The sequence below is a fragment of the Eubalaena glacialis genome, chromosome 11 (genome assembly GCF_028564815.1).
Source record: "Eubalaena glacialis isolate mEubGla1 chromosome 11, mEubGla1.1.hap2.+ XY, whole genome shotgun sequence".
NCBI lineage: Eukaryota > Metazoa > Chordata > Mammalia > Artiodactyla > Balaenidae > Eubalaena > Eubalaena glacialis.
The window spans coordinates 47,122,791-47,136,126 of NC_083726.1; the positions used below are offsets into that span (position 1 = coordinate 47,122,791).

The 13,336-nt window shown below is 39.9% G+C and overlaps 1 protein-coding gene across 5 annotated transcripts in view; it reads right to left on the reverse strand.

Moving 5' to 3' along the window:
* The window catches only part of LGR5 (leucine rich repeat containing G protein-coupled receptor 5), a 122,092-nt gene that overhangs the window by 45,600 nt on the left and 63,156 nt on the right, over window positions 1-13,336 (reverse strand). For 3 of the 5 annotated variants that reach the window (XM_061206412.1, XM_061206411.1, XM_061206410.1), the window contains exon 3: window positions 2,888-2,959. The exons of the other annotated variants lie outside the window; for them this stretch is intronic. In XM_061206412.1, the coding sequence (XP_061062395.1) occupies window positions 2,888-2,959 (72 nt within the window). The remainder of the gene's footprint in view (window positions 1-2,887; window positions 2,960-13,336) is intronic. 5 annotated transcript variants of the gene reach the window in all.

The following is a 13,336-nucleotide window of genomic DNA, read 5'->3' on the forward strand; positions in this document are numbered from 1 at the left end:
ATAATTCTCTCTCTTTTACGAGATAAGACTGAAATACCACAGAGAACATCCATCCTATCTCAAAGTTAAATTGCATGCTGAGGTGATCATCTGTTCTCCAGTACTTCAAGAGGCCCTTGGGAGCACATCCCGCCATAGGTAACAGGGAATTGAGGCTAAACTGGAAAAAGAAATAGTCATGATACCACCTGCATAGAAGTTGGGTGGTAGACCCTGCCGGATAGTGGAAGAGTAATATTAAAAATGCAACAGGCTACCCCCAAATAAATAAATCATTATATAGTTATCTCAGCACAGATTTTGTATGATTGTGCTCCCAACATTTTAAAAGGCCATATACGAAATATTTATAAAGCAGACTTTGTTAATGAGATTCAATGAGAGCCCTGTGTTTCATGTTTCTCTGCTAATTTAATGATAGTTATTTTTAAGAAGACGTTTTATAACTTCACAGTTACATAGCTTTAATTTGTTTTGTGGTTTCTGAGGGAATTCTTCTACTGCACTAATATCATTTTCAAATAAATATGTGGGTAGAAATCACAGGATGCACAATCTGCGTTAACTAGTCAGTGATTTTGAGAGACTATATTTATACCATTTAATTTTTCCTGTACAGATTATTAGGCTTATGCAGAACTTCATGTAAAACCTTTCAGTGTGATTACGTATGAAAGTATTATTGATTGAAGTTTGGTGTGGAGGGACAGTCAGAAGTCAAGAGGGATGCAGGGGGATTCTTTATGCTGGGCTGAGCAGCTTATCACAGGACAAGTTACTACATGCCAATCACCTGGAAAACCAAAGATGTCTCCACAAATTTCCAGAACATTCTGTGGCAGGCCTGATGACCATGGTTGAGAAGCATTGCTCTAACACTAAATACTTTCCAAATATTTGACAATTGGATTTGCTCATTGAATACTAGTCTTTAAGTCAGCAAAATAAAGAGAAGAGTGAATACTACTCCTGGCAGGGGTCTTGCTCCTTTTGAATCCCCCTCACATTGATAATGATCCAGCTGAAGTGCAAAGTCTGAAAGTGTCATTTTCTTGCTTACATCTTTTTCTTGGCTTCTCATCATGCTTAGGACATAATAATGTCTATGCTTTTTTGACATGACATACAGGATCCCGATGACCAGGACCTTTTCAATCTCTCCAGGCTCTTCTCCAGATACTCTCCACCTTCTCCTGAATGCTCAAGTACCACCTGCGTAGGGCTGTCTGTTCATCCCAGGTTCCTCCTGCCTCTGTGTCTCTATGTATAGTGCCCCCTCAGTCGGCTACCTTATGTGGATGGTTGGTTCAAGGTTTGGCTTCTAGGTCAACTCTTTGGAGAAACATCTCTCCTAGGAAGTCGAATTTGAACCATCAGACTGGACAGAGTCCTTCCCAACCTCTGTAGTTCCACAGAATCAGAGTGATCTGTTCATCTGTCTTGGTCACATTATCTTGATCCCACAATCTACCACTAGATTATAAGCTCTTCAAGGGCATGGCCATACTTATTGATCTTTGTCTTTCCAGCAATAATTTGTTCAATGCCACTTTGAGTGGTGTGTGTGCATACATGAGCACGTGCACACACACACACACAGTCTAGTTCAGTATATCCAATATACATTTTGTCAAGTGAATTAAAATAATTCATTCCAATATAATTTATTTAACAAGTTTCCAAAATACTTAGTGGTACCTATCTTGACACAGGGAAAACATCTTAGGTGTCTCATCTAAACTTGATTTACGTGATGCATTTTGAATGGTTCCAAATATTTTGCTGGATTCGTGGAAATATAGGCACATTAGAATTGGTGCTACAGCCTAGAATTTCGCCACATAATGGATTAACATTAGGATTTGGAAGTATGACAACCTAAAAATATTGCTACCTAATAGTAAAAATAACTCAAGGGTAGGGAGATCAAACCCAATCACCTAAGTAGACCAAGACCAAATCACAGTTCTGCTTTTGAATTTACCTTTTAACAAAATATTAAATTTAAATAAAATTGCTTTTTAAAATAGCCTATGTATCCCTCAGGTCAATGAAATGCAATTTCTATTAAGCAGAAATACATCAAATGCCTTTTTAGAATTTATAACTTTTATCTCAAAGGAGATAAAATCAGGTTGTTTTCCCTGAGATAAAACTTTCCTGGTATGAATTTCAACTTGTGTTATCTATTTTCTCTGCCAAGGTCCCTTTCTTTTCTACAAAGAATAAACTGAAAGAAAATTAAACAATGGGTACTAGAAGAAGGAGGTATCAGTAATAATGAGTTTTCTGATAGAAAATTAGGAAGTTGGACATTAAATAGTAAGAAAGCCCATTTTTTACAAGTCTCAATGAATTAACATTTCTCAATTAAACAACTGCTCATTGTATCTACTATGCACTAGGCTTTTCTACATCTATTCACAAGTGGAACATAAACTTGATTTTTTTTTTTTTTTTTACCTGATCCTTATTCAGCGCATCACAAGGAAACAAATTCTGCAAATGGTTTGAGGCTGTGATCTCATTATGTCAGCATAATAGTGGTTTATTCACTTGAATCAAAATGACTCAAAAAACTCCCCCCAACTTCATAGCACAAAAGGAAAGGAAATACGTTTTCACAAGTTTGAGTTGTTAAGTTGGTTATTTAGGGGCAAACAAAGTTTTGACATTAAGGTTAGAAAAGGAGAGATGAAGTTTTTTCACACACAAATCCAGCCAGGTATCACATGTTTCTGTGGTATCAAGGAAGGCAGACTGGAATTTAGATGAATTATCCCATGACTCTAAATAGTTTATTGGAGGAACTCAATCTTTACAAGTTAATTAGCATCCACTTGACACTAAAATCAGAATTATAACAAACAATACCCGGTTTACTTACAGAACTTTAAGACTGTAAAGACCAGCAAATGCTCCCTTGGGAATGTATGTCAAAGCGTTTCCGGCAAGACGTCTGCGGGTTTCAAGGGAGAGGAGAGAGAGTAAGCATAGCTCTCTTCATGTGGAATTCATTTAGTTGTTAAAAATGCAATACAATTATGTGCAGACCACGAATGCCAAAAGCAACTCTAAAGAACCTTGTTTTGTTATATTTTGCAAAAAATTTCTTTAATCAAAAAGCTGGCAAAAGAAGGGTCTAAGAAGAAATATAATAAATTACCTATTTTACAATAAATCACTTAATAGCTTACAGTATGTATATAGAACTCTCTACCTGTTCATCTGTTGATGGACATTTAGGTTGCTTTCATGTCTTGGCTATTGTATATAGTGCTGCAATGAACACTGGGGTGCATGTATCTTTTCGAATTATGGTTTTCTCCGGATATATGCCAAGGAGTAGAATTGCTGGATCATATGGTAGTTCTATTTTTAGTTTTTTAAGGAAACTCCATACTGTTCAAAACAGAAACAGAGTCACAGACATAGAAAACAAACTTATGGTTACCAAAAGGGAAAGGTGGGGGGGAGGGATAAATGAGGAATTTGGGATTAACACATACACACTACTATATATAAAATAGATAACCAACACGGATATACTATATAGCGCAGGGAACTCTACTCAATATTCTGTAATAACCTATAGGGGAAAAGAATCTGAAAAAGAATGGATATACATATATGTATAACTGAATCATTTTGCTGTACACCTGAAACTAACACAACATTGTAAATCAGCTATACTCCAATATTAAAAAAATTAAAAAAATAAAACTCTCCTTTAAAAAAATTTTTTTATACAAAAAGTAGGCAAGGGAATAGAGAGGGAGCCATGGGCGGTGGTTGTGAGGGCAATGGGCTATTATTTACAGGTACGACGGTTGATGGTCGGGGAAACCCCTCTGCTGAGAGGGCATTTCAGCAGAGGACTGAGCCATGCAGGGACCTATGTGAAAGGAACAGTGGTACAAAAGGCCTGAGGAGGGAGTGTGCCTGGCGTGGTCCAGAAACTGCAAGAAGACCAGCATGGCTGGAGTGGAATGACCAAGGGGAGAGTGACAGCAGGTGAGGTTGGAGCAGTGTCCAGAGTCACTCCACACAGGGCTCTGGAGGCCACAGTGGGGACTTCGAGCAGGGGAGTGATGTGATCAGTTCTGTGTTTTAAAAGGGTCCTTCTGGGCTTCCCTGGTGGCGCAGTGGTTGAGAATCTGCCTGCCAATGCAGGGGACACGGGTTCGAGCCCTGGTCTGGGAAGATCCCACATGCCGCGGAGCAACTAGGCCCATAAGCCACAATTACTGAGCCTGCGTGTCTGGAGCCTGTGCTCCGCAACAAGAGAGGCCACGACAGTGAGAGGCCCGCGCACCACGATGAGGAGTGGCCCCCGCTTGCCGCAACTAGAGAAAGCCCTCGCACAGAAACGAAGACCCAACACAGCCAAAAATAAATTAAAAAAAAAAAAAAAAGATAACATTCCTTCTAACAAAAAATAAATAAATAAATAAATAAAATAAAAAGGGTCCTTCTGACAGGACCCTTTTTTAAAAAATAAATGTATTTATTTATTCATTCATTTATTTATTTTTGGCTGCGTTGGGTCTTCATTGCTGTGCGTGGGCTTTCTTTAGTTGCGGTGAGCAGGCGCTACTCTTCGTTGTGGTGCGCGGGCTTCTCTTTGCGGCGGCTTCTCTTGTTGCGGAGCACGGGCTCTAGGTGTGCCGGCTTCAGTAGTTGTGGCGTGTGGGCTCAGTAGTTGTGGCTCGCGGGCTCAGTAGTTGTGGCGCACAAGCTTCGTTGCTCTGCAGCATGTGGGATCTTCCCGGACCAGGGCTCAAACCTGTGTCCCCTGAGTTGGCAGGCGGATTCTCAACCACTGTGCCACCAGGGAAGTCCCTGACAGGACCTTTTTAAAGGGGGAATAGACTTTGGGGGCAAAAGTGGAAGCACAGGAGGCGACTAGAGCAGTTCAAACAGGAGCTGCTGGTGTAACACAGTTGTGATGGAGGAGGTAAGTGGTGGAATACGGTGGAGAAGAAAGAAAAATCCCACCTGGCAAACCATTTGTGTCAAGGTGAAACGTAGGTAGCCAACATTTCATATTTATGGTTATATTCTATATAACCCACATGCATTTGATTAGTTATCCAAAGTACTATAAGTAAACTGAAGGACATGGTTTGCATAGGACCGTGCTATAAAAGAGTTGCTTATTGAATTAAGACAGACTCAGACTTGGTTGACGATCACAGGTGGCTTAACTGATCAGACTAAACTGACCAGGAACTGTTATTTCAGCCAAAATGTCCTTAACTATCCTGTTCATAGTCATGACTTCAATAGTACATTTTTTGAGTTCTAGAACCTAGCCTGAAAATGGGGGCTTATCGACTCTTACTGCTGCCATGTGATCGAGTAGCTTGATGGTTTCTGAGTCATTGACTTTGGAAATGAAAAGGAGAAAGTAAAAACATTCTATTTATTTATTTTATTAGTTTAAATTATTGTTAGGGTAAATACCTTTCTGTTACATTTCCTGAATCATAGCTCACTTCACATGAATTGTTTTTCTTTTCTGGTCAAGGACTTTCAGAGCCGCAGACTATATTCAGAACTAATCTGTATAACCACTGACCTGTGTTATCAGGGGAATTTGTCTTAAAACAAAGGAATGTATGACGGGCTATTAGTTATTTGTTGTGCTGGTGGAAGATATATCTCATTGTCCAAAACCACAATTTAAGGAAATCATTGCATCCTTCCCCTCATTTCTTTACCACGTGGGATGGTTTTAGCAGTTAAAAAATTAAATACATATAAACTATAGGGAAAAAAGACTTTTATATAAATGAGTACACAAATAGTGAGAACTGCACACAAATCTTTCCTGTGAAGATTTGAACTAACAAATCTCTGGGCAACTATGTTCCAACCCTTGAGACCCACATACCATTTGGCTGGAAGGTTTTGTTTTTTGTTTTTCTCTCTGTTTCTAAAATTATTTCACAGAAATGTCTCTTTCATCATCTTCATTTCTATAATAAGATACAACTTAATAGGAAAAACTTTTATATCTTTTTATATCATATAAATTTTTTTTTATCCTTAAAGATACCTCTCGGGCTTCCCTGGTGGCGCAGTGGTTAAGAATCTGCCTGCCAATGCAGGGGACACGGGTTCGAGCCCTGGTCTGGGAAGATCCCACATGCCACGGAGCAACTAAGCCCGTGAGCCACAACTACTGAGCCTGCGCGTCTGGAGCCTGTGCTCCGCAACGGGAAAGGCCGCGATAGTGAGAGGCCCGCGCACCGCGATGAAAAGTGGCCCCCGCTCGCCGCAATTGGAGAAAGCCCTCGCACAGAAACGAAGACCCAACACAGCCAAAAATAAATAAATTAATTAATTAACTAAAAAAAAAAAAAAAAAAGATACCTCTCCATATATAAGACTCAAATTGTCCTATCATTGTTAGTTTTACTGACTTAACTGCCATAAAAAGTAAAAAAAAAAAAAAAAAAAAATCAGTAAGTTACAGTAGACACATTCCTCTTCAGATAAATCAGATAAGCAGAGGTTTGGGTGTTGTAACAACCAACTAAAATATTTTTGAGAATGTATGTTTCTTTGAATCTCTACAGTAATTTGAATCTCTAAAGGAATCCAAGGTATTTTTTATTTGTTTTTGGTAGCTTCGTTTTGTAAAATGGCGGGATGAGAGCAAAGCACTCAGGTGTGGGCCCTGATTTCTCCTCTCTGGACATTGGTCTGGAGGGAGAGAGGTGAGTGAACAAAATGGGATGAGCACTGAGAGTGGAAGAGGTATTCGACCCTGTTCTCTGATTGGGACCCTCGGGAAGATTACTGTGCAGGGAACCATGGTCCAACATCGCTCCCCTTGGCTGAGTAGTATTTTCAGAGGTAAGTGAAAGGGCCTGGTGAGTTTTAATAGGCTTTCCAGGTCATGTCTTCCAAGAACCCATTTGTCTTTTAACTCTTAGGTTTTTTTTTCCTTTCCCTTTTTGGCTTACCTTTTTCTCACTATTAACTTGCTGCAAGACTTCACACAAGTCATTTAACTTCTCTGGACCTTATTTCACTTATTATTATTATTTTTGGCCACGCTGTGCAGCTTGCGGGATCTTAGTTCCCCAACCAGGGATTGAACCTGGGCCACCACAGTGAAGGTGCTGAGTCCTAACCACTGGACTGCCAGGGAATTCCCTTATTTCACTTACTTTTAAAAAATGATAGGGTTCTTCCACTAAAGTCTTTTTCTGCCCTACGATTGTTTTTGTTACACATGCATTTCCTCCTTACCTTCATTCTTTTCTCCCTTATCCTCCCTCCACCCATCTTATTCTTCTTGTTTATTAAGATTTCTTTTTTACATGTCACCAACATTTTAAAATCACTTTCTCATACTTTATATCAGGAGGTAGATCAGAGGTTATTATGCCCATATTTTGAAGATACAGACACCAAAGTTCAGAAAAGCTATATGTAAAATGAAAAACATCATCTCTTTCCTGATTTCACGTAAGTGTAATCTAGTCCTTCCTTATGGAGCATGGAAGCTATCTAACAGTGGTGCTACTTAAATAATCAGAGCAAAATGAACTTGAATATGACAGCCCCTATGATTTAAAAGAAGACATTTCAGACTACTTAGCAATTTCATGCTGGCTTCTAGTAATTACTGCTTTATTTTCCAACTTTTACAAAATACATGAGATCTAGAGGGCACACATTCTATACATGTTAAATTAATTTGTATCAGAAATTTGGTAAGGGCTAACATCAGGCTTAACGGTAGTAGTTTTCCCCCTTTTCCCATTCTTAAGATCTGCCTGTTTCCAGTTTTCTGGTACTATTTTCTGTCTCGTGGTTTCCAATATTAATTTCAGTGTCTCTGTTCCTATTTCTGAATTTCTTTTTACTCTTCTGATTTATAATTACCTGAATAATTGTAGTTAAACTATCACTTAAACATAAAATTTCTGAAATGTCAAAATGTTCCCACTTGAAGAAAAATTCTCCTAAAATAAAGTTAGCATAAACCATACTAATATTGTAATTAATGACTTTCAAAAGACAAAGTGATGAGAGTAAATATACTAGTCCATTCAGATTGACTATTCATAATTCAATTCTATTGACTAAAGCTTGGCTCTGGGTTCCTGCATACAGGAGCCAAGAGTTTGGGTCATTGAAATGTTAGACACAAATAGGATGAAACTCATAATCTGATGTAGTCTCTTAATCTTGCCTCCACTGGCAGTAATGCCTCATCACTGTAACTGACTAAGTTCACCATGGTAGGTTTTCTTTCATAAGATGCCTGTGCTAGTTGGAAGGGCCCAGATACTTAGCGTTTAACCCTCTGACATTCATCTTTGGTAAGGTTTGCTGAAGCCTATTCAGCAAGCTTGAATACAAGGATTATGACAATCCACAGATGTTCTCAGTGTAGAAAAAAGTGTCTTTCTTAATATGCAAGAAACTGCGATTTTAAAAAACCCTTTCTCCCCCAATAAGTTAAGCATATCTAATTGGTCAAATCCAGCCCCAAATCATTCCTTCTTAAACTGTGTATTTATGAACTGTCCGTTTTGTTTTCGTTATTACATAAGATCAAAAACATCAGATTTCAATGTTTAAGGGCTAAGACCACTGGCCTGAATAAGTGAACTCTTCAGGTCAACAGGGAGATCCTTTAGTGGTTATACGGCCCTATGGTTTCTTCAACCACAGACTAATGAAGTTCAATTTTCAACTCCTTTGTGAAGTACTCCTAATTACCTCAGTCCACAGTCAACTTTCCTATAGGTTATATTCTAAACAATGCTGTCTATAAAGGTTCATTTTCTACCATTCTATATGTAGTCTACTTGATTTGATTATATACTCCTAAGGTCAAGAATCTTATTGTCTGCCTAGAGCAGGGAGCTGAATTAATATGTACTGATGGATCATTTGATCTTGTTTACAAAGACAGTTGGCCATAGTGCTAGAGTTGCTTCAGGTCTGGCCTAACTATTGCAAGATCGCTGGCTAGCCGTTACATAAACAGGTCAGAAACAGCTGAAGAATATTCCTTCTTCATTATGCATCAAATTTAAACTCAGCAATTTATTTGAGCACTTTCAATATGCCATGTACAGTCCCTTTGGGTCACAAAAATAGTATGTACTTTTTGTAAAACAACTTACAAGTTCTAGGCACAATGTGAAGTACTTTATATACATTGTGTTATCTAGTTATTTTAAAAATCATATTAAACAAGTGACATGATTATTCATTCCCCTTACAAGGAAACTGAGCCTATTTGCTCATGCTTACGTAGAAAAGTTTACACAAGAGAATTTGGTTCAACCATAGCATTTGGGCTCCAATATTTGAGGTTTTAAACATAACTTTGGGGAGCTTCCCTGGTGGCGCAGTGGTTGAGAATCTGCCTGCCAGTGCAGGGGACACGGGTTCGAGCCCTGGTCTGGGAGGATCCCACATGCCGCGGAGCAACTGGAGCAACTCCAACTGTGCGTCTGGAGCCTGTGCTCTGCAACAAGAGAGGCTGCGATAGTGGGAGGCCCGCGCACCGCGATGAAGAGTGGTCCCCGCTTGCCGCAACTGGAGAAAGCCCTCGCACAGAAACGAGGACCCAACACAGCCAAAAAATAAATAAATAAAAAATTAATTAATTAATTAATTTAAAAAAACCAAAAAAACAAAAAAACATAACTTTGGTCAAAAGTAGGTTGGTCTGGAGCTTGGGTTATCAGGAGCAACCAATCTGAAACAGGAAAAACCCAAGGACGCAAATGACTGCATCACTTGAGGTACTGGCCATAAGAAAATTGTTGCTCACTGCCTTTTTTTTTTTTTAATATTATTTTACAATCTACTTTTTATTTTTAAATTTTTATTTATTTATTTATTTATTTTTATTTTTGGCTGCATTGGGTCTTTGTTGCTGCACGTGGGCTTTCTCTAGTTGTGGCGAGCGGGGGCTACTCTTCCTTGCGGTGCGCAGGATCTAGGTGCGCAGCCTTCAGTAGTTGTGGCACATGGGCTCAGTAGTGTGGCTTGCGGGCCCTAGAGCGCAGGCTCAGTAGTTGCGGTGCACGGGCTTAGTTGCTCCGCAGCATGTGGGATCTTCCCGGACCAGGGCTTGAACCCGTGTCCCCTGCATTGGCAGGTGGATCCTTAACCACTGTGCCATCAGGGAAGCCCTGCTCACTGCCTCATATTCAAAGTCCTCCCATTGCCTTCCGGATCCTGTACAATCTTTCTGCTCTCATGACTATGGCTGGTTGTTTCCCTGTCTTCTTTCTAGCCCCTCTTTTTTTTTTTTTGGAGTATAGTTGATTTACAACATTGTGTTAGTTTCAGATGTACAGCAAAGTGATTTAGTTATACGTATACATGCATATATATCACATATACATTCTTTTCAGGTTCTTTTCCCTTATAGGTTATTACAAAATATTGACTATAGTTCCCTGTGCTATACAGTAGGTCCTTACTGGTTATCTATTTTATATATAGTAGTGTGTATCTGTTAATCCCAAACTCCTAATTTATCCCTCTCCCCCCTTTCCCCTGTGGTAACCATAAGTTTGTTTTCTATGTCTGTGAGTCTATTTCTGTTTTGTATATAAGTTCATTTGTATTGTTTTTTTAAGGTTCCACACATAAGTGATACTATATGATTTTTGTCTTTCTCTGTGTTCACCCCTCTTTTAATGCTCATCTTCCAAACATAGATGTTCTTCAAGTTTCTGTCCTCACACCTGTCTTTTTTCCTTTATCTAGTGGCACTCAAAGTTTAGTGTGCATTGCCATTGCCTTAGGAGTCATCAAAAATTCAGATCCCCAGGCAGGCCCCAACTCAGGTTTAGTGACTTAGAGTTTCTGGGGGAAACGACTCAGGAATCTGCATTTTAATAAGCAGCCCAGGTGATTTTAATATGGGTAGAGATCCATACTGGGAAACAGAGCCTCTACCCTCTCTCTAAGTCCTCATCTGCTCCAGCACCTTCCGCAATCACCTCTTTGTAAATAACTTTCCAATCATTATCTCTAGAACAGAATCATCACACTCCAGACTCACATTCCAACTTTGTTAGTGACATTTCCATTTGGATGTCCTGTTGGCACCTTGCACTTAGTAAACCCAGAACCAGACATCCTCTTGCCTCCAAAATATCAGTTATTCCCCTTGAATTCCCTGTTTCTATTGACAGTGCCTCACCTGTCTCCTAGCACCTAATGTTATAACCTTACTCAGAGTCATCTTGCACCTTCAGACTTCCTTTCAGTCCCTAGATCCAGTCAACGATGAGTGCCTGACTCTCTTCCTCTGCTGTAAAGCTTCCATATATCCCAGTGGGTCTCAGCCCCCAGTAGAGCTTTGAAAGAATGATGTCTGGGTCTCCAATAAGACCCATTAAATCAGAATCTCTGGAAATAGGCCGTGGTAATTAGTAGTTTTAAAAATTCTCTGGGTGATTCTAATGCCTATGCAAGGTGGGAAACTCTGAAATAGTCCTCACGGTTTCATACTGATAAGATCACCTAGAGACCTTCATGGTCTCCATCCCCGGAGACAATGATTCAATTGTTAATTATTGGGAGAATCAGGAGAGGTGATTAGTCAACAAATTTGAACAGTTATCCAGAGGAGACAGTAAGAACCTGAACTAGGTGGTGATGAAATAGAGTGAACAAATGGGAAAGACAATGCGGAATTATGAGCTTTAAGACTTGGAAACTGGCTGACACAGGAGGTGAGAAAGAATGACAGATGCAAAAGCAGTGACAGACACAGTGATCATAAGTTTGGATAATAAGAATGCTGATGGTGAGAAGCAAAGGCAGGAGAAAAATCTTGTTGTGGAGGATGGTGTGTGTGTTCATGAATGAATCCGGTTCTGCACTTGCTGAGTTTTAAAGTATTGGTGGGGTAGGTGGAGGTGTCACTTGGGTAGTGGAGGATTCTCAAAGTGTGGTCCCTAGATTTGCAGTATTGGTATCACCAGAGAATCTGTTATAAGTGCAAATTCTTGACATCCTCCCCTTCCACCTTCAACCTGCTGAAGAAACTCTGTGGCGGGGTCCAGCAATGTGCAGTTTCACAAGCACTGTAGGCGATTCTGATGTCACTAAAATTCGAGAACTGGCCTAGAGTAGCAGTCCTTAAACTTCATCATGCATCAGAATCACCAGGAGAGCTTGTTAAAGGCAGTGTCCTGAGCTCAGAGTTTCTGATTCATTAGGTTGGGGTGGGGCACATGGGTTGGGGTTTGCATTTCTCACAAGCTCACGTGTGGTGCCAATGCTGCTGGTCCAGGGACCACACTTTGAGAACCACTGGTCTAGCAGTCAAAGACAAAAGAGATCTCAACTAGAAATATGGATTTGGGGGTCATCTACATAACAGAGGTAGTTCAAATGTTGACTTTCTTTCCCAGACAACGGTAGTTGTCTCCTAATGAGTTTGTAGCCTCCTAACAGGTCTCTCTGCTTCTGTAATACCCCAATCTATTTTGCATACAAAAATCAGAGAAATCTTTATAAATCATAAACCCTATTTATTGCACTAGCTGCATACAATCCTCCACGGCTTCCCATTGCTCTTATTTGAATTCTATACATAGCCTGATTGTTCCTGCATGAACTGGCCTCTGCCTTTCTCTGCAACCCCATCCCCTGTCACCTCCCCTCCCTCTCACTCTGCTCTGGCCACCCTGATCTTCTTTCAGATCCACAAACATATCACTTTCTTTCCTACCTAAGGGCCTCTGCTCACACTATTCCCCTACCAGATACACTCTACCCTAGCTCTGCAGACCACCAACTGCCCTTCATCCTCCTGATCTCAGTTCAGATGTCAGCTTCTTTGAGACACTTTCCCTCCTTGTCATCCCTTGTTATTTATTCTCTACTTAACCATGTTTGTGTTCTTTATCACCCTTGTCATAATCAGCAAATATCATCCGTGTTTGTTTCCTTGCTTATCATCTGTCTCCCCCTCTAGATTGTAAGTTCCCCTGGAGTGGGGACTTGTTGACTGAATGAATGAAACGTAGCAAGTCATTTTCATTCTTATGTCCCCACTGGCTAAATAAATACACGTTGAATGAATAACTGAAGAGAACTGAGAAAGGAGGCAATCTAGGGAATGTCTATATGTTACAGGAGTTAGGGGTAGAGGAGAAAAGAAGGCTAAGGAGAAAAAGAAGAGGAGGCAGAGAGGTAAGGCACTTTAAGAACAGTGCCCTAATCGCCATTACAATTGTATATATTATATGTATGTATATATATATATAATATACACACACACACGTACACACACATGCACACACAAACACATGCACATACACACACATAT